The sequence below is a fragment of the Mesoplodon densirostris genome, chromosome 13 (assembly GCF_025265405.1).
Source record: "Mesoplodon densirostris isolate mMesDen1 chromosome 13, mMesDen1 primary haplotype, whole genome shotgun sequence".
Lineage (NCBI taxonomy): Eukaryota > Metazoa > Chordata > Mammalia > Artiodactyla > Ziphiidae > Mesoplodon > Mesoplodon densirostris.
This window is the reverse complement of record NC_082673.1, coordinates 29263655-29286283: the sequence shown is the minus strand read 5'-3', so window position 1 is coordinate 29286283 and position 22629 is coordinate 29263655. Positions and strand designations below refer to the sequence as shown.

Sequence of the window (22629 nt, the reverse complement as noted above, 5' to 3'; positions counted from 1 at the left end):
GACGCCCCCCAACATGCTGGGCCTAAACTCCACCCACACACCCTCACCCAGGGCCTTACCTCCAAACTCTGGAGCTCCACACTCAGGAGGCCCCCCTTTGGAAATGCTGCCTCTCCCCTTCCACGCAGGTCCCAAGCAGAGGCCCCACCCCACGCTTGAACGTTGCCCGGCCTAGGCCCTGCCCCCAAAGCCTTTTCTGGCTGCATGGGTCCTTAGCCTAGGCCCCGCCTCATGCTCAAATATCACCTCCCACTCGCCTACGTCCTGTCTCACCCTAAATCCCACCCCTGCCTAAGTTCCACCCCCGCCTAAACTCCGCCCCCATAGCCAAGTCTTCTTTTTTCTTTTTTCTTCTTTTAAATGGGGTTCTGTTTCACCTTGTTGATTCATTGTTGATGATTCATTTATATTTTTATTTTTTCTAATAAATCTTTTATTTTTCTAATTTTATTTTATTCTTTGTACTTTGTTATTGTTCTGCTCCTTTTGGCTTGTTTCCCTCCCACCCCCACCCTTTCTTTTTCTTTTTTCTGTTGTGGTTTTATTTTATCTTGTTGCAGTTGTTTCAATTATATTTCTATTTTTCCTAAAATATTTTTTAATCTTTCTAATTTTATTTTGTTTTTTATTCTTTGTTATTGTATTACTCCTTTTTTACTTTACTTTACTTTTTTTTTTTTTTCCTGTGCCACATGGCTTGCAGGATCTTGGTTCCCAGGCCAGAGGTCAGGCCAGTAAGACAGGAATACAGCCCCACCATAAAAAAAAAAAAAAAAAAAAAAAAAAAAGACAAAAAAATACGTTACAGATGAAGGAGTAAGGTAAAAACCTACAAGACCAAATAAACAAATATGAAATAGGTAACCGACCTGAAAAAGAATTCAGAATAATGATAGTAAAGATGATCCAAAATCTCGGAAACAGAATGGAGAAAATACAAGAAACCTTTAACAAGTATCTAGAACTAAAGAGCAAACAAACAGTGATGAACTACACAATAACTGAAATTAAAAATACTCTAGAAGGAAGCAAGAGCAGAATAACTGAGGCAGAAGAATGAATCAGTGAGCTGGAAGATAAAATGGTGGAAAGAACTGCAGGGAGCAGAATACAGAAAAAAGAATGAACAGAATTGAGGACAGTCTCAGAGACCGCTGGGACAATATTAAACACACCAACATTCGAATTATAGGGGTCCCAGAAGAAGAAGAGAAAAAGAAAGGGACTGAGAAAATATTTGAAGAGACTATAGTTGTAAACTTCCCTAACATGGGAAAGGAAATAGTCAATCAAGTCCAGGAAGCACAGAGTCCCATACAGGATAAACCCAAAGAGAAACATGCTGAGACACATATTAATCAAACTATCAAAGATTAAATACAAGGAAAAAATATTAAAAGCAGCAAGGGAGGGCTTCCCTGGTGGCACAGTGGTTGAGAGTTCGCCTGCCGATGCAGGGGACACGGGTTCGTGCCCCGATCCCGGAAGATCCCACATGCCGCGGAGCGGCTGGGCCCGCGAGCCATGGCCGCGGAGCCTGTGTGTCCGGAGCCTGTGCTCCGCAACGGGAGAGGCCACAGCAGTGAGAGGCCCGCGTACAGCAAAAAATAAATAAATAAATAAATAAAAGCAGCAAGGGAAAAGCAACAAATAACATACAAGGGAATCCCCATAACGTTAACAGCTGATCTTTCAGCATAAACTCTGCAAACGAGAAGGGAGTGGCAGCACATAGTTAAAGTGATGAAAGGGAAAAACCTATAACCAAGATTACTCTACTCAGCAAGGATCTCATTCAGGTTCGATGGAAAAATCAAAAGCTTCACAGACAAGCAAATCTATGAGAATTCAGCACTACCAAACCAGCATTACAACAAATGCTAAAGGAACTTCTCTAAGCTGGAAACACAACAGAAGAAAAAGACCAACAAAAAAACCCCAAATCAATTAAGAAAATGCTAATAGGAACATACATATCAATAATCACCTTTACTGTAAATGGATTAAATGCTCCAACCAAAAGACACAAACTGGCTGAATGGATACAAAACAAGACCCTTATATATGCTGTCTACAAGAAACCCACTTCAGACCTAGGGACACATACAGACTGAAAGTGAGGGGATGGAAAAAGATATTCCATGCAAATGGAAATCAAAAGAAAGCTGGAGTAGCAATACTCATATTAGATAAAACAGACTTTAAAATAAAGAGTGTTACAAGAGATAAGGAAGGACACTACATAATGATCAAGGGATCAGTCCAAGAAGAAAACGTAACAATTATAAATATATATGCACCCAACATAGGAGCACCTCAATACATAAGGCAAATGCTAACAGCCATAAAAGGAGAAATTGACAGTAACACAATAATAATGGGACTTTAACACCCCACTTACACCAAGAGACAGATCATCCAGACAGAAAATAAATAAGGAAACACAAGCTTTAAATGACACAATAGACCAGATAGACTAAATTGATTTTTTAGGACATTCTACCTGAAAGAGGAAGAATACACTTTCTTCGCAAGTGCACGTGGAACATTCTCCAGAATAGATATTTTGGGTCACTAATCAAACCTTGGAAAAGTAAAGAAAATTGAAATATTATCAAGCATATTTTCCAACCACAATACTATGAGATTATAAATCAATTACAGGAAAAAAACAGTAAAATACACAAATACATGGAGTCTAAACAGTGCACTGCTAAATAACCAAGAGATCACTGAAGAAATCAGAGAGGAAAACAAAAAATACCTAGAAACAAATGACAACGAAAACATGACAATCCAAAACCTATGGGATGCAGCAAAAGCAGTTCTAAGAGGGAAGTTCATAGCAATTCAAGCTCACCTCAAGAAACAAGAAAAATCTCAAATAAACCATCTAACCTTACACCTAAAGCAACTAGAAAAAGAAGAACAAAGAGAACCCAAAATTAGTAGAAGAAAAGAAATCATAATGATCAGAGCAGAAATAAATGAAATAGAAACAAAGAAAACAATAGCAAAGATCAATAAAACAAAAAGCTGATTCTTTGAGAAGGTAAACAAAATTGACAAAACTTTAGCGAGACTCATCAAGAAAAAAGGGAGAGGACGCAAATCAATAAAAGGGAAATGAAAAAGGAGAGATTACAACTGACACTGCAGAAATACAAAAGATCTTAAGAGACTACTTACCACAAGCAACTATATGCCAATAAAATGGACAACCTGAAAGAAATGGACAATTATTGGAGAAATATAACCTTCCAAGATTGAACCAGGAAGAATTAGAAAATATAAACAGACTAATCACAGGTAATGAAATTAAAACTCTAATTAAAAATCTTCCAATAAACAAAAGCCCAGGACCAGATGGCTTCACAGACCAATTCTGTCAAACATTTAGAGAAGAGTTAACATCTCTCCTCAAACTCTTCCAAAAAATTGCAGAGGGAGGAACACTCCCAAACTAATTCTATGAGGCCATCATCACCCTGAAACCAAAACCAGACAAAGATATCACAAAAAAAGAAAATTATAGACTAATATCACTGATGAACATGGATGTAAAAATCCTCAACAACATACTAGCAAACAGAATCCAACAGCACATTAAAGGCTCATACACCATGATCAAGTGGGGTTTATCCCAGGGATGCAAGGATTCTCCAATATATGCAAAACAGTCAATGTGATACACCTTATTAACAAACAGAAGAATAAAAACCATATAATCATCTCAACAGATGCAGAAACAGCTTTTTTCAATATTCAACACCCATTTATGATAAAAACTCTCCAGAAACTGGGCATAGAGGGAACCTACCTCAACATAAGACAAGCCATATATGAAAAACCCACAGGATACATTCTCAATGGTGAAAAACTGAAAGCATTTCCTCTAAGATCAGGAACAAGACAAGAATGTCCATTCTTGCCACTATTATTCAACATAGTATTGGAAGTCCTAGCCACAGCAATCAGAGAAGAAGAAGAAATAAAAGGAATACAAATTGGAAAAGAAGAAGTAAAACTGTCACTGTTTGCCGATGACATGATACTATACATAGAAATTCCTAAAGATGCCACCAGAAAACTACTAGAACTAATCAATGAATTTGGTAAGGTTGCAGTATACAAAATTAATGCACAGAAATCTCTTACATTCCTATACACTAACAATGAAAGATCAGAAAGAGAAATTAAGGAAACAATCCCATTTACCATCTCAACAAAAAGAATAAAATACCTAGGAATAAACCTATCTAAGGAGACAAAAGACCTGTACCTAGAAAACTGTAAAACACCGATGAAAGAAATCAAAGATAACATAAACAGATGGAGAGTTATACCATGCTCCTGGATTGGAAGAATCAATATCATGAAAATGACTATACTACCCAAAGCAATCTACATGTTCAATGCAATGCCTATGAAATTACCAATGGCATTTTTCACAGAACTAGAACAATAAATTTTACAATTTGTATGTAAACACAAAAGACCCCGAATAGCCTAAGCAATCGTGAAATAAAACAGAGCTGGAGGAATCAGGCTCCCTGACTTCAGACTATACTACAAAGCTACAGTAATCAAGACTGGCATAAAGACAGAAATATAGATCAATGGAACAGGATAGAAAGCCCAGAGATAAACCCACGCACATATGGTCAACTTATCTTTGACAAAGGAGGCAAGAATATACAATGGAGAAAAGACAGCCTCTTCAGTAAGTGGAGCTGGGAAAAATTGACAGCTCCATTGTAAAAGAATGAAATTAGAACACACCCTAACATCATATACAAAAAGAAACTCAAAGTGGATTAAAGATCTAAATGTAAGGCCAGACACTATAAAACTCTTAGAAGAAAACATAGGCAGAACACTCTGTGACATAAATCACAGCAAGATCCTTTTTGACCCACATCCTAGGGTTAGGGAAATAAAAACAAAAATAAACAAACGGGACGTAATGAAACTTAAAAGCTTTTGTACAGCAAAGGAAAACATAAACAAGACGAAAAGACAACTCTCAGAATGGGAGAAAGTATCTGCAAATGAAGCAACTGACAACGGATTAATCTCCAAAAAATATACAAGCAGCTCATGCAGCTCAGTATCACAAAAACAAACAACCCAATCCAAAAATGGGCAGAAGGCCTAAACAGACATTTCTCCAAAGAAGACATACTCATGGACAACAAATTCATGAAAAGATGCTCAACATCACTAATCATTAGAGAAATGCAAATCAAAACTACGATGAGGTATCACCTCACACCAGTTAGAATGGGCATCATCAGAAAATCTACAAACAATAAGCGCTGGAGAGGGTGTGGAGAAAAGGGAATGCTCTTGCACTGTTGATGGGAATGTAAATTGATACAGCCACTATGGAGAACAGTATGGAGGTTCCTTAAAAAACTAAAAATAGAATTACCATATGATCCAGCAATCCCACTACTGGGCATATACCCGAAGAAAACCATAATTCAAAAAGAGTCATGTACCAAAATGTTCATTGCAGCTTTATTTACAATAGACGGGACATGGAAGCAACCTAAATGTCCATCAACAGATGATGGATAAAGAAGATGTGGCACATATATGCCAATGGAATATTACTCAGCCATAAAACGGAACGAAACTGAGTTATTTGTATTGAGGTGGATGGACCTAGAATCTGTCATACAGAGTGAAGTGAGAAAGAGAAAAACAAATACCATATGCTAACGCATATATATGGAATTTAAAAAAGAGGTATGGATGAACCTAGTGGTAGGGCAGGAATAAAGACACAGACGTAGAGAACAGACTTGAGGGCCTGGGCAGGAAGGGGAAGCTGAGATGAAGTGAGAGAGTAGCATTGACATATATACACTACCAAACCTAAAATGGATGGCTAGTGGGAAGCTGCTGCATAGTATAGCGAGATCAGCTTGGTGTTTCTTGATGACCTAGAGGGATGGGATAGGGAGGGTAGGAGGGAGGATCAAGAGGGAGGGTATATGGGGATATATGAATACATATAGCTGATTCACTTTGTTGTACAGCAGAAACTAACACAACATTGTAAAGCATTTATACTCCAATAAAGATGTGAAAAACAGGGCTTCTCTGGTGGTGCAGTGGTTGAGAGTCTGCATGCCGATGCAGGGGACACGGGTTCGTGCCCCGGTCCGGGAAGATCCCACATGCCATGGAGCGGCTGGGCCCGTGAGCTATGGCCGCTGAGCCTGCGTGTCCGGAGCCTGTGCTCCGCAGCGGGAGAGGCCACAACAGTGAGAGGCCCGCATACCGCAAAAAAAAAAAAAAAAAAAAAAAAAAAGTGAAAAACAGAAAAAAACAAAGAAAAAACCCCACAAATATCATTAAGAAAGCAAAAGTTACCCTAGTACTATTCTCTGAACACAACCAAGGGTGTTTGAATGTGACCAATAAAAATCCTAATGTTGAATTACAGAAAAACAATAAACTAATTTTTAATTATTATGTGCCCCATCACCGGGTGACCCACTAATATGAACAATTAAGAAGCAACTATTTTAAAACATGATTTTTTAAAATAATACGTGAGTGAACAGGAAACAATTACTATATACACACATATGGGAAAAAAAGTTGAGGTAAAAGTAAGTCCTCCATGCTAAGTTTTCAGATAGGCTGAAAATAATAATATAGCATTTACATTATTTATAGCATTTATATGTGCCAGATATTGTTCTGTGTGCTGTGCTTTTATTAACTCGTTTAATCTTAATAACCTTATGAGGTAGTTATTATTTTTGTCATCCTCACCCTTTTCCAGATGAGGAAAATGGGACATGGTAATAATTAACTTGCCTTGGATCATTGTAAGCACAAAGATTTCCTAAGTTAGGATATTGGAAAGGGCTCATCACACTCCACAGAGCATACTCATACTCAATAGGGATTTTATTTAAAGGTAATCGGTACAATGCAGAAAGAGAAAAAGAGCCCAGGCAAGCACTGAGGGGTCTGACTAACATCCCATGAACAAGCTCCCAGTGTCCTTAGTCACACAAGGATCTGATCACATTGTTTCAGGACTGAACTACCCATACTTTGTAAGGAATCTAGGTAGGCTTCAGGAGAGTTCAGAGCTGAGGTTCCCAGTGGGGGTCTTATACCCCTGGAGCCACAGATTAAAGGCAGGCCAACTAACCAGTTAGGCCACTTGAAAACCTTCAGTGAAGACTGATTCTGGGGGTCACCAGCAGAGTTCAGCACTTTAAGCACCACCTCAAAAATCCTACCGCCCTTTTCTTGACCAAGAGTCAAAATCCAGACATCTAGGGGTCTCCAGAGATAAAGACTGAGCTTTTCCCTATTTCTTCTTTCTCCTCTTACTACTGCTAAGCCAACTCTCTTCTCTGGACCCTTGAGAGCCCATGTTCATTTATCATTTGACTAGTCAACAAGTAGCTGTTGACTAACTGGCTAACTGATGATGCAGAAATATATGAAAGTTCTTCCCCCACCCCCACCTGGATCTCACTTCAATAATCAGTCACCAAAGGTGTAATGCAAAATAAGCTGGTTAAAAGGAAGGTATCCTAAAAGGTCTGCAGAGAAGGAACTAGAAAGTAGGGAGGCACTCAGCAGACGTTCTACACTTTATAAATATTAAATGGTTAAAGAAGCAAAACAATGTCTCTGTACAGAAGTGATTTTTTTTCCCGGTGGGCCCAAGTGTTTACTCAACAAGCAATTTCCTCTGATTACAAGTGCTATTTGCTCAAAAAGGATTACAAAAATTACTTCTTATATTACTTTCATCTGTGACCTTCAAAACTCAGCACAACCTATGAGCTGTTCTCTAGTCTTAAAAAATGCCCAGCTCCACTTTGCATTGTTAGACTGTATCAATTTGCTTTGCTAACTAAAACTTAAGGACTTAAAATATGAATCATGATTCCGTAGATTGCCAATTTGGGCTAGGTTCAGCTGGTGTTTCTTGTGGTCTTAGCTGGGGTAATTGACGCTCTATAGTCAGCTGCTGGACTGGCTGAGGGGTGCTGGTCTAGGAAGTCTCAGATGGGACAGCTTGTCTCTAACCCATGTGGTCTCCCATCCTCCAAAAGGCAAGCCTAGGCCTGGAGGCTGCACAGGGTTCCAAGAGGGAGAAAGCAGAAGTGAGCAAGCTCTTGAGATCTAGGCCCAGAATTGGCACATAATTACTTCTGCCAGATTCTACTAGCCAAGTCACAAGACCAGCCTCGATACAAGGGGTGGGGAAATAAAATCCACCTCTTGATAGGACAACTGCAAAGTCACATTGCAAAAGGGGTAGATACAGACAGAGGAAGGATTTTGGCCATTTTTACAATCTGTCACCCAGGTAGATTGCCAGAAAAAATACAAGACCCCCAGTTAATGAATAATTTTTTAGTATAGGTATGTCCCATTCTATATTTAGGACATGTCTATACTAAAAAATTATTCTTTGTTTACCTGAAATTCAAATTTAACTTGATGTCCTGTATTTTTGTTTGCTAAATCTGGCAACCCTACACACAGACCATGTCAAAAATAGATAAAACCTTTCTTTATCTAAAAGAGAAAGAGAACTTTGAACTTGAAATTATTTTTAAAATGTACAATTATACCAAATGCTGTGTTAAAATGAGCCAAAAGCTCTAAGTATACCCACAGGAAAGGAGTAACTTGGTCCCTCTCCACAGTCTAGGAACCATCTTGGCTTAACTGGTATTAACTAACCCTAAAATAAAATATAACAGACTATGTTTCATTTCAGTTATGCATTAGATGAAAAAACGCCACACTGAACACTAACAAGAGAAGAATCTGTACTTTCTGTAATTTGGACCTCTTCTATACTTACAATAATTCTTTTACCTACCTAGGAGGAATTTTTAAAAATCTTCAGAAGATATTAGTCATTATGCTACCCTGGAATTTATTATATCTAATCATACCAAAGATACCTGAAAGTCATATTTTAAGCACCTTACCCATACACTAGTAAAATTTGATGCTTTCCTCTATGAGGTTTTACGACTGGCTGATTTTCTCTCACTATAACTTTTGTAACTAGAAGTGACAGTGCAAAGGTCAAATAAATGTGCATCATTAAGCAATACAACCTGATATTTCTAGACAATAACTCTCTCAGATGAGGAAACAGAAGCATACCTGAAAGGTCACAGCCTTTCTTACTGTCCCTTTGCTCCTCTGGTCATCTCTGCCCACTACATGCAATGATTGTGCTACAAATTGACAAGGACTTTCTGTGCTGGGACTCCTATGTAATACAGAATTCAGCACACAGTGTGTGCTAATGGTTGTTAAACAGGCTCGTGATGTAATTTCTTGCACCTAGCTTAAATAAATCAGGCTCTGTTGTTTATTCCCAAAACCTCAGACTCGAAGAGAAATTTAGAGATTCCTACTCCATGCTGCCATTATACAAAACACAAAACAAAATATTGTGTCCAGGATCACATCAGCAGGTGTTTGTGTGTGATGGCAGAGCCCAAGAGCAAAGATACCACAGTTTTTCAAACATGAAGATGATGGACAAGCTCGATGAAAGTAGCATCCACCTGAAGAATGACTTTTTCCAATAAACAAGTACATTTCCTGAGATTTCATGGAGCAAAATCATGGTCAAGTCTGCCATGTTAGGACCATATTTATATTCCAAATTTGACAGGAAACGTTCAGATTTAGCTTGTTCTTCAGAAATGGACTAACCACAAATTTCACTAAAATAGGGATGTGAAAGATTAATACAGTTATAATTTTGATATGCCATTTGTAAAAGTGAGTAAAGAGATTCAGTTATGAAATAAAAGGATTATTACAAGTACATATTCATTTCCCTGTACCAATAATGTTCCCAGCTCACCCTAGTTTCTGACTTCAAGACATGGACAATGTCTATTTCTTTGCCTGGAGCCTCTTCTTTATAATATAAAACCCTATGTAACCATCAAATCCCAGATGAAGTGCCAAACCACCGTGAAGCTCTCCCAGCTCTCCCCATTGTTCTAATTGTTCCCCACATTTAGAAGAAAATCTCTCCACTCTAAGCTTCAATATTTTCTCATATAAATTAATTTCTATGCCTACATGTGCTTTCATACATACCTAATTCATTCATTCTTTCGGTGTCGATTAGGGAGGTCCTACTTAATGCCAAGTTCTCTTCCAGACAGTGAACAAAATAAACAAAAATCCATGATTTCTTGAAACTGACATGCCAGTGGATGAAAAGGACAACAAAATAAATAAAATCCAAACAAGGAAATAAAATACCTAGGAATAAACCTTCCTAAGGAATCAAAAGACGTGTAATTTGAAAATTATAAGATGTTGATGAAAGAAATTGAAGATGACATAAATAGATGTTTTTGGACTGGAAGAATCAATATTGTCAAAATGACTATACTACCCAAGGCAATCTACAGGTTCAATGCAATCCCTATTGAATTACCAATGGCATTTTTCACAGAACTAGAACAACAAATTTTACAATTTGTATGGAAACACAAAAGACCCCGAATTGCCAAAGCAATCCTGAGAAAGAAAAACAGAGCTGGAGGAATCAGGCTCCCTGACTTCACACTATACTACAAAGCTACAATAATCAAAACAGTATGGTACTGGCACAAAAACAGAAATATAGATCAATAGAACAGGATAGAAAGCCCAGAGATAAACCCATGCACCTATGGTCAATTAATCTACAACAAAAGAGGCAAGAATATACAATGGAAAAAAGACAGTCTCTTCAATAAGTGGTGCTGGGAAAAATGGACAGCTACATGTAAAAGAATGAAATTAGAACACTCCCTAACACCATACACAAAAATAAACTCAAAATGGATTAAAGACCTAAATGTAAGATTGGATACTGTAAAACTCTTAGAGGAAAACATAGGCAGAACACTGTCTGACATAAATCACAGCTAGATCTTTTTGGATCCACCTCCTAGAGTAATGAAAATTAAAACAAAAATAAACAAATGGGACCTAATGAAACTTAAAAGTTTTGCACAGCAAAGGAAACCATAAACAAGACGAAAAGACAACCCTCAGAGGGCCAAAAGGCATATGAAATGATGTTCAACATCACAAATTATTAGAGAAATGCAAATCAAAATTACAAAGAGGTACCACCTCACACTGGTCAGAATGGCCATCATCAAAAAGCCTACAAACAATAAATGCTGGAGAGGGTGTAGAGAAAAGGGAACCCTCCTACACTGTTGGTGGGAACGAAAATTGGTACAGCCACTGTGGAGAACAGTATGGAGGTTCCTTAAGAAACTCAAAATAGAGCAACCATATGATCCAGCAATCCCACTCCTGGGCATATATCCAGAGAAAACCACAATGTGAAAAGATACATGCACCCCAATATTCATTGCAGCACTGTTTACAATAGCCAGGACGTGGAAGCAACCTAAATGTCCATCGGCAGAGGAATGGATAAAGAAAGTATGGTACATATATACAATGGAATGTTACTCAGCCATAAAAAAGAATGAAATAATGCCATTTGCAGCAACATGGTTGAAACTAGAGATTATCATATGAAGTGAAGTCAGACAGAGAAAGACATATATCACTTACATGTGAAATCTAAAAAAATGATACAAATGAACTTATTTACAAAGCAGAAGCAGACTCACAGACTTTGAAAACAAATTTATGGTTACCAAAGGGGAAAGGTGTGGGGAAGGGATAAATTAGGAGTTTGGGATTAACATATTAAAACTGCTATATATAAAATAATCAACAAGGACCTACTGTATAGCACAGGAACTCTACTCAATATTCTATAATAACCTAGATGGGAAAAGAATCTGTAAAAGAATGGATGTATGTATATGTATAAGTGAATCACTTTTCTGTACACCTGAAACTAACACAATATTGTAAATCAACTATACTCCAATATAAAGTAGAAATAAAATTAAAAAAAAAAAAACTAAACAGGGAAGAGGGAAAGAATGTTCCGAGGAAAGAGGTACAATTTTAAATAGGGTGATCAGCAAAGGACTCACTGGCTGACACTGGAATGAAGACTTATAAGAGGTGAGGGAGCAAGGCTCACAAGTGATCAGGAAGTGTTCTTCAGGAAGGGGAACAGCAAGCAAGTGCAAAAGCCCTGAGCTAGGAGGATGCCAGGCACACTCAAATAAGAGCAAGGAAGCCCAGGTGGTTGCAACAGAATGGCCAAGGCAAAGACTAGCAAGAAAGAAGTCTAGAAAAGAAGTGGGGTTGGGGGGAGGTCACACCATGAAGGCCACTGAATACTTAGGTTAGTGGATTGAAGGTACTGATGGAGAATGATCTGTTGGAGTTTTAGTACTAGAGGGAGTAAATTGGAAAGTGGATTGTTACTGGAAAATGGAATACCTGAAATTGAGAGTAGGGGAGGGGATTTGCAATCAATAATGATAATAAGGTCTAGTATATGTCCTTAGGAGTGAGGGCTGAGGTAAGGGGGAGAATAAGATTATTAGGAGGAGGGATAGAGCATGGTGTAGTCTAAGGATATGATATTCAGAGCCGATTGATTTTTGTTGTTGTTTTTTTTTTGTTTTTTCTGCGGTATGCGGGCCTCTCACTGCTGTGGCCTCTCCCGTTGCGGAGCACAGGCTCCAGACGCGCAAGCTCAGCGGCCACGGCTCACGGGCCCAGCCGCCCCGCGGCATGTGGGATCTTCCTGGACCGGGACACAAACCTGTGTCCCCTGTATCGGCAGACGGACTCTCAACCACTGCGCCACCAGGGAAGCCCAGAGCCGGTTGTTTTAAAGAGTAGGGAAAGTTTATCTGAAAGCAGAAAGGGGGATACAAGGGGACACTTAACCTGCTTCCAAGCCCAGTGGTGGATCCGGAAGAGAAAATAACCACTTTGAGAGCGCTGCAAAGGAAGTAAGGTTCTTCAAGAGAGTCAGGTTTTATTTAGAATAGAAACATGAAGGGATTGTTCAGAAAAAGCACTGATATAAAGATTTTGCTAATGAATGACTCAGTTCCTAAGGGCAGAGTGCAAGTGTTTGGGGAGTTGGAGAGAAGTAGGGTGTGGTCAGAATATGGGCTGCACAGAGGAGCCATATGGAGATTAGGGGGAGGGAGATCATGACCGAGCTTCTTGTGAGGACAGGCAGGCTCCATCCTGGTGATCCTAGGACTGTGGTGGGGGGCAACGAATGCTGGAGGGCGGGGAGGGAGGAGCATCTTGCCAGAAGCAGTGTTCAGGGTCCCTTCTGTACTCTCGACCATAGATGACTGAAGGCATAAGGTATAGCCTCACTCTAAGCACAAAAGGCTGCCTCACCTTGCTCATTCCTTCTTTGTTTTAGCATCATATACTGCCTCCTTTTTCATATTAGATCATAAGCTCTTTAAGGTTAGTAAGAAGTTTTACTCACTTTGACTTCACCTGTTGATTACCAGTACTAAGCTATTCAATAAATATTTGTTCAAAAACAAGTAAATACTTTTTACTGGATGGAAGGCATGGCTGAAAAGACTAATTATTTCATATTTAGTCTTCTCTCTGAGAACTCTCTAGAGCTCCCCAACCCCTGACATTCTTGCGTCCAGTCTTAGAAGACCAAGTGCTGTTATAAAACCTGGCACACTGTGAGTTTATGAAAAAAACAAAGATATTAGGGCTCTCCCTTCCCTATCGTAAGAAGTCACAATTCTGCTTGTAATATTTGCCTCACTGATCGTTTCCTTTTAGAAAGAAGAGAATCAATAGCCAAGACAAAGTATAGTTCTCCAAGGACACTACAACCTGCTGTGAGTAGTCTGGAGAATTTGGCCAAACACCGCCATGCTTAGTGACAAATGACAAGGGTGATGGTCTTGCTACAAGCAAGGGTTTGGCAATCCTGCAGATCTGTGTCATCATTAGGTGTGAGCCAGCCTTGGAACCATTATGGAATTGATAATATGGGGCTAACAGGTGATTTGATGCAGAGGCAGGGTTGTGGCAGGAAAAGCCCAGAATTCAGAAACTGACCTAGAACCAGAACTTAGCAAGTGTGTAACCAAACAGCTGAGTCTCTGCCATAAGGTGACCACCACCAAATCCCTCATCAGGGCTTCACCAAGACAAAGACATTTTGGCCACGCAACTTTGGCAACAGGGTCCCTCCTATCTGCCCAAAAATGTAAGGCCCTCCAGTTTTTCAAAAACACAACTCTGATCACATCAGTCCTTTGCTAAGTCCATTCAGTGGCATTCCATTACTTTTAGCCTAAGTATGAACTCCCTGTATGCCCCCGAGGCCCTCACAGGAGGTAACATCTACCCACCACTCCACCTCATCTCTCCGCTCTTCTCTCAGCACTTTCCCTCTCGCACTTTGTATTCCAGCAAACTTAAATTCTTTCCGTTCCTGAAACATTCAATGCCATAGTTCATAAATGCTTTAAACTTTCTTTATCCAGTGAACTTTCAGGTCTTATCTTTCAGCACATCCTCAAGAAAGTGCTCCTTGACAGCTAGATGGTTCAGGTCTCCCCCCTACAATATGTTATATCACACACTAATCTCATGTCTCTCAATTACTCATTTAATGTTTTCTCTCTCCTCCAATCCTTTACTTCTATGAAGGTGGAAACTTTGGCTGCTAGGTCACCATTGTAACCCCAAGACCTTGCCCAATGACTGCAACGTAATAGTAGCAACTTTTAAAAAAGTTAGGTGGGGCTTCCCTGGTGGCGCAGTGGTTGAGAGTCCACCTGCCGATGCAGGAGACATGGGTTCGTGCCCCGGTCCGGGAAGATCCCACATGCCGCGGAGCGGCTGGGCCCGTGAGCCATGGCCGCTGAGCCTGTGCATCCAGAGCCTGTGCTCCGCAATGGGAGACGCCACAACAGTGAGAGGCCTGCATACCGCAAAAACAAAACAACAAAAAAAAGTTAGGTGAATATACTGTCCTGCTTAACACAACTGATAAAATGTGAGCACCATAATTCTCCAGTCGCTCTAGTTAAGCTGAGAACCTTTCCCTTGGTTCCTCTGCACCCTGAAAAATATCTTGAATGCATTCAATATCTTTTAAGTGAATACATCCCATAAAATAATAAAATCCCACCCAAACTGTTTAATTCAGTAAAATATGGAATACAGGCTGATTAAAAATACTAACTTTATTTCTAACTTTTCAATGAATAACATTTAGAGAAAGAATAAAAATGAAAACAAAGCCCTATTGTCTCACACCACGAAATAATTTTATCCAAAGGAAATTCAGATGCAAGATACATTTAGCATCAATTCATATATTAGTAACTTATACATTTATTATCAACTGTGAGATCCATAAAAGCACAAAATAGTCCCTCGAGATCTCAACCAAGCTTCTAGCTTACCTTATGTGTCACTTCCATGACTATCAATCACACACATAAAGCAACTAGGAGAAATTTACTGAAGATGACTTTCCAGAAAATTTACAAAATGAAAAAGGCAAAGTATGTCAAATAAGGCAGAGGCAGCAACACGGCCCTGAATTTACTCTGGAAAGGCTGCCTAAGGCACTACCAAAACGGATAGTTGTAAATCCCTGATCTGACTTTAAATTTTTATGATCTTAAAATTTTCAATTCTAAGCACAAGGTGACGTGACCATGCTAATTGCTATTTTCTCAGTACAGGCAGATGTGAGAAATATTACATCTATCCAGGGCACTGTCACCCTAATATATGTTTGCAATATATCTGTTTATATGAAGTGTGAAAATAAACTTGGTTATTTTTTCTTTAAATGCATTTTAAGAACTAACGGCAAAAAAAAAAGAACTAATGGCACTTGAATGAATGGTGGCACAATAGGGAAAAGGACTATTTTAATATAAAACAATATTATATCAGCATGTGATGAGGTAAAATGTTGAAACTATAAGAATTTTATAAAATAATTTAGAAATTATAAATGCTTTTATTCAAAACTGCAAAAAGGTATCAATTACTCTAATTTGCTGAAATCACAGGTCTTATGAATAATAGCATCTACTGATGAACCAAATCAAGAATGCAGGGCTTCCCTGGTGGCACAGTGGTTGAGAGTCCGCCTGCCAATGCAGGGGACACGGGTTCGTGCCCCAGTCTGGGAGGATTCCACATGCCGCAGAGCGGCTGGGCCCGTGAGCCATGGCCGCTGAGCCTGTGCGTCCGGAGCCTGTGCTCCGCAACGGGAGAGGCCACAACAGTGAGAGGCCCGCGTATTGCAAAAAAAAAAAAAAAAAAAGAATGCATAATACAAAATTAATTTTCAAAAGGGAACAATTCTGGTTAAAATCAGAATATAAAATTATGAAGACCAAATCAATTTGACAGTGGTGACAGAAGTACTGTTATTTGGCCAATAAAAATAAATGCTCATGACCAGTAGTTCCAGGTGTCCTGTGCAGGTGACTCAGGTGCTGCCAGGATCTGGTTCAGGAGAGTGAGGAGGAGGCCCAGTGAGTGGGGCTGTGGACCCTGCCCCAGCTTCAAACAGAAAACCTCTACTTCTGTTTTACCATACATTGAGAACATATGTAAATCGTTTCTTTTAAAGGCTTCAAGTGTTTAAAAAAAAATTCTGAAAACCACTGTAACATATATATGCTGTTTCCAAGCACACAAAGAGAACTGAAGTTAGGACATCTTAGACAACAAAGGCTCCGAACTATTGGAAGAATCATCAGTTTTTTTCTCCCCCAACTGATGTCAAGATGACTTGTCAACTAATGAGACATACTATAGAGCAACAGACTACTAGTTAGGTACCTTCAGGTTAACAACACATATCCAGAGGAGAGCTAGCTAAGTGGGAAAATGTTAACTGCTCACCTGGGCTAGGCAACCACTGTGGCGAGCAGATCCCCTCTCAGACTGACCTTGGAAATGAGCAGCTTCTAAGAAGCCAAAAGCTGTTCGTGGCTGAAAGCTCACTTGCTTCAGACATTTCAGGGAACAAGAGATCTGAGCTGTGGTGCAAGTTTTCAGTAATACTGATAGGCTTAGGGTGCATCCATTTACAGATCCATAATAAACACGTAATTCTCAGTGTTAAATTGTTCAAGATGACTGGCCAGTACACAGATATGCATAGTACTTGGCACACAGCTCCTCAATAAAACGTTACTGAATCTATTCTGAAAAGGTAATGTTTGCTAAGTATTATGTTCTAAAGGGTAAAAATCAGGAAAAAAAATTCTACTAAAAAAAAAAAAGCACTCTATCCTGTGCAGCAATTGGATCTTTTTTTAAAGTTATAACAGGTTTTATGCTTAATACAATACATTCTGGATTTAGGAAATAGCACATTATTAAAACGTAAAATATGATTTTGATTAATAACCACTATCATAAGTTTAAAAAAATCAGACTAAAAATGTTACTTAAAGAAAAAAAAAGAGAGAATATCTAAATGAATCTACACAAATGTACAAATCAATATATGGGACCTTAACAAGGAAAGTATAAACATTGTCTTTTTTAATAAGTAAAGTCTTTCATTGATTAAAAGGAAGTAGAATTCTGAATTTTCCCTTATATGTTTGGTCCTTATAGTTTTCCTGCATAAACCAGTCCTAACCATTTTAACAAACTCCAATTAAAATAATCTAATAATGTTGAATCTAGGGCTACCTATCATCAATGCAGATATAGAATCCTGAGTGTCACATACAATCAATGAAAAGGTCAAATCTGACCATGTTTACGGTATTCAATAATGAAAATGAAAGATCTAGGAAGGCAAATAAAAATGGCTTACTTACATGAGGTTCCTTTTACTTGTTGATTGTACAATTTTAAGAACTGAATATGTGCTTCCCTTCCCATTCGGTACTTTTCATGAAGTCCTATAAGGATGCATGCTCTTTTGAACTGTGCATGTCTAAATTGCAGCAAAATTCAGGCACAAGTAAAGGTAGTTTTATCCCATGGAATAGCACTAAGTATAGTTCTAGAAACAAATTCAATATCATCTAATTTAAGAAGCTCTTGTTGTCAGGCATGGACATTGGCTTATAAAACATATATTGCCTAGAGCAAAGCACAGCAACCTGTAAATCGCATCATTCCAACAATTTTCCACTCTTTCTTATTTACAAACATTCAAAAACAGCATTTTCGTCATATGAAAGTAAACAACCACAAGAACAAAATCCGCTTTCCTTACACCAGTTTCTAATCCAAATAGCCTCACTGTAATTACTGTAAATCACTAGCAATCACTGAATTGACTGAGCAAAGATTAAGTTAGCACTTTCCTCCAAAAAAAGTATAAAAGAATGCTTTAAATAGACATAATCCATAGAGAACTAGGTTTGCATCATAAATGCTGGGGTTCGTGAGAAGTGTGTAAAATGACAGATTCATGATTTGGGGTCAGAGGGAAATCCATTGCTCCACACAGCACAAAAGACTTCTTTCTGCTCAGGTGACCAGAGCTCCTTTCATTTCGTAGCCGGGTTCTTGGGAGGAAGGAGCTTGTATGTGTTGAAGTAGCCTACCACCTGCTGGGGGATCTCCGCCAAGACACATTGAGCAAGCGTTTCTTTTGGAGCCTTGTGAAAAAACAAAATCAAAGCAATTTTATTAGCAAGCAAATTTTTACTGGCATTTTGATAAAAGACTAGGAAAAAAGCAGTTAGTTCCCAATTTCTAGCTTGTATCTTGTCTCAGGTACTGTCCATGAAACATGGAATAAACCAGTGTTACTTAAGAATGCTTGAGTATGCTCACGAACATTTATCAAGTACTTTTTTGCTGCCCGCATTTTGGCATTTAATGATCACTTTTTTGCTCTTTGACTTTTAAATGTGGGCCTTTCATTCACTTGGTATTAATTTTTTTAACTTTTTATTTTGAAATAATTACAGATTCATAGGAAGTTGCAAAAATAATACAGAAATGTTCCACGTACCCATCACCCAGTTTCCTCCAAAGATAACATCTTATATAACTTTAGTACAATACCAAAACCAGGAAACCAACATTGGTATAGTTCACAGAACTTATTCAGATTTCACCAGTTTTACATGCACTCATTTGTGTTTGTGTGTGTGTGTGTGTGTGTGTGTGCACACGTGTAGTTCTATGTAATTTTATCATCTGAGTATATCTGTGTAACTACCATCACAATCAATATACAGAACTGTTTCATCATCACAAACATCCCTAACATTACCACCTTTTTAATACACACCCACCTCATTCCCCACACCCACCCCCAGTCATACGTTGGTTGGTGGGAATGTAAAATGACATAACTGTGCCAGAAAAGTTCAGCAGTTTCTTTAACAACTAAAATGCAACAACCATACAACCCAGCAACTGCACTTCAGGGTATTTATCCCAGAGAAATAAAAACTTATGTTCACACAACAACCTGTACACGAATGTTTACAGCAGCCTTTGTATGTGACAGATGAGAACTGGAAACAACTGAAGATATCCTTCATTGGGTGAATGGTTAAACAAACTGGTACACCCATACCATGGAATACTACTTAGCAACAAAAAGGAATACATTTAACAACTGGAAAGACTCTCAGAGAATAAAGCTGAGTGAAAAAAAGCCGGTGTCAAGGTTATATATTGTATGATTCCATTTATATAACATTGTTGAAATGACAAACATATATAAATGGAGAACAGATTAGTGGTTGCCAGGGGTTAAGCAGGGAATGAAGGTGGGAAGGAAGTGGGTGTGCTTACAAAAGGGCTACATGAGGTAGCCTGCTATAATGGACCTTGACTGTATCAAAGTCAATATCCTGGTTAGGATTCTGGACCTATAGTTTTACAAGATGTTACTATTAAACAGGGTAAAACAGTTTACTGTTTACAATTTTCATCAAATCAACTTCTAGTTTGGTAAATTCATCATATACTTGCATAGAGTTTTTCTGTTATTACATAGGTAAAGATAAAATATATTCTAAAACATTCACAACATCTTTTTAAACAATTTATCACATGGACTGCAAGATGGAGAGATGTACCATGTTCTTGGATTGGAAGAATCAACATTGTGAAAATGACTCTACTACCCAAAGAAATCTACAGATTCAATGCAATCCCTATCAAACTACCACTGGCATTTTTCACAGAACTAGAACAAAAAATTTCACAATTTGTATGGAAACACAAAAAACCCCGAATAGCCAAAGCAATCTTGAGAACGAAAAATGGAGATGGAGGAATCAGGCTCCCTGACTTCAGACTATACTACAAATCTACAGTAATCAAGACAGTGTGGTACTGGCACAAAAACAGAAAGATAGATCAATGGAACAGGAGAGAAAGCCCAGAGATAAACCCACGCACGTATGGTCACCTTATCTTTGATAAAGGAGGCAGGAATGTACAGTGGAGAAAGGACAGTCTCTTCAATAAGTGGTGCTGGGAAAACTGGACAGGGACATGTAAAAGTATAAGATTAGATCACTCCCTAACACCATACACAAAAATAAGCTCAAAATGGATTAAAGACCTAAATGTAAGGCCAGACACTATCAAACTCCTAGAGGAAAACATAGGCAGAACACTCTATGACATAAATCACAGCAAGATCCTTTTGGACCCACCTCCTAGAGTAATGGAAATAAAGACAAAAATAAACACATGGGACCTAATGAAACTTCAAAGCTTTTGCACAGCAAAGGAAACCATAAACAAGACCAAAAGACAACCCTCAGAATGGGAGAAAATATTTGCAAATGAAGCAACTGACAAAGGATTAATCTCCAAAATTTATAAGCAGCTCATGCAGCTCAATAACAAAAAAACAAACAACCCAATCCAAAAATGGGCAGAAGACCTAAATAGACATTTCTCCAAAGAAGATGTACAGATTGCCAACAAACACATGAAAGGATGCTCAACAACTTTACTCATTAGAGAAATGCAAATCAAAACTACAATGAGATATCATCTCACACCAGTCAGAATGGCCATCATCAAAAAATCTAGAAACAATAAATGCTGGAGAGGGTGTGGAAAAAAGGGAACACTCTTGCACTGCTGGTGGGAATGTGAATTGGTACAGCCACTATGGAGAACGGTATGGAGGTTCCTTAAAAAACTACAAAGAACTACCATATGACCCAGCAATCCCACTACTGGGCATATACCCTGAGAAAACCATAATTCAAAAAGAGTCATGTACCAAAATGTTCATAGCAGCCCTATTTACAATAGCCCTGAGATGGAAACAACCTAAGTGTCCATCATCGGATGAATGGATAAAGAAGATGTGGCACATATATACAATGGAATATTACTCAGCCATAAAAAGAAATGAAATTGAGCTATTTGTAATGAGGTGGATGGACCTAGAGTCTGTCATACAGAGTGAAGTAAGTCAGAAAGAGAAAGACAAATATTGTATGCTGACACATATATATGGAATTTAAGGAAAAAAAATGTCATGAAGAACATAGGGGTAAGACAGGAATAAAGACACAGATCTACTAGAGAATGGACTTGAGGATATGGGGAGGGGGAAGGGTAAGCTGTGACAAAGCGAAAGAGTGGCATGGACATATATACACTACCAAACGTAAGGTAGATAGCCAGTGGGAAGCAGCCGCGTAGGACAGGGAGATCAGCTCGGTGCTTTGTGACCGCCTGGAGGGGTGGGATAGGGAGGGCGGGAGGGAGACGCAAAAGGGAGGGGATATGGGAATATATGTATATGTATAACTGATTAAATTTGTTAATTAAAAAAATTTAAAAAAAAAAGAGGCACACAAGTATACAACCTGAAAAAAAACTGCCAAATTTAATCAAGGCTCTTAAAATGGAAAATTCACACACTCTAACCCCAGACACATACTCAACTGCCTGGTTATGGACCGGCAAAGGTCTGTGTTCAAACACCTTAGAGTGCATGAAGAGTAGGAAGGACTGGTACTCACGTTCTGGAACTGTCTGAAAGGCACAAACTGGACAATATCCCTGATGGCTATCTCGCCCGACGGGGAGCGGAGACTTCCTCCATCACCATCCAGAAACTCCATGGCACCAAAGTCAGCACCTCCAACTCCGACAATGATGATAGACATAGGCAGCTTGGCAGCGTTAACGATAGCTTGTCTGGTCTCATCAAGGTCTGTGATGACGCCGTCAGTAATGATTAAGAGCACAAAATATTGCTGCCAAGAAAGACAATTATGTCCACTGAGCCAGCCGAGCTCCCCAACAATAAAAGCAATGGTTAGATTCTAACAAATACCATATGCTAACACATATATATATGGAATCTAAAAAAAAAAAAAATGGTTCTGATGAACACAGGTGCAGGACAGGAATAAGACACAGATGTAGAGAATGGACTTGAGGACACGGGGAGGGTAAAGGGTAAGCTGGGACGAAGTGAGAGAATAGCACTGACATATATACACTACCAAATGTAAAACAGATAGCTAGTGGGAAGCAGCTGCATGGCACAGGGAGATCAGCTCAGTGCTTTGTGACCACCTAGAGGGGTGGGATAAGGAGGGTGGGAGGTAGATGCAAGAGGGAAGGGATATAAGGATATACGTATGCATATAGCTGATTCATTTTGTTATACAGCAGAAACTAACACAACACTGTAAAGCAATTATACTCCAATAA

General features: G+C 38.8%; 1 protein-coding gene across 1 annotated transcript in view; it reads right to left on the bottom strand.

Annotated features, from left to right (window-relative positions):
• Positions 1-15146: 15146 nt before the first annotated feature.
• Positions 15147-22629, bottom strand: part of CPNE3 (copine 3) — a 52438-nt gene continuing 44955 nt past the window's right edge. Inside the window, exons 16-17 of the mRNA XM_060116528.1 lie at positions 21930-22166; positions 15147-18572 (exon numbers count right to left, since the gene is read on the bottom strand). Of these exons, the coding sequence (XP_059972511.1) occupies positions 18462-18572; positions 21930-22166 (348 nt within the window). The 3' untranslated portion in view covers positions 15147-18461. The remainder of the gene's footprint in view (positions 18573-21929; positions 22167-22629) is intronic.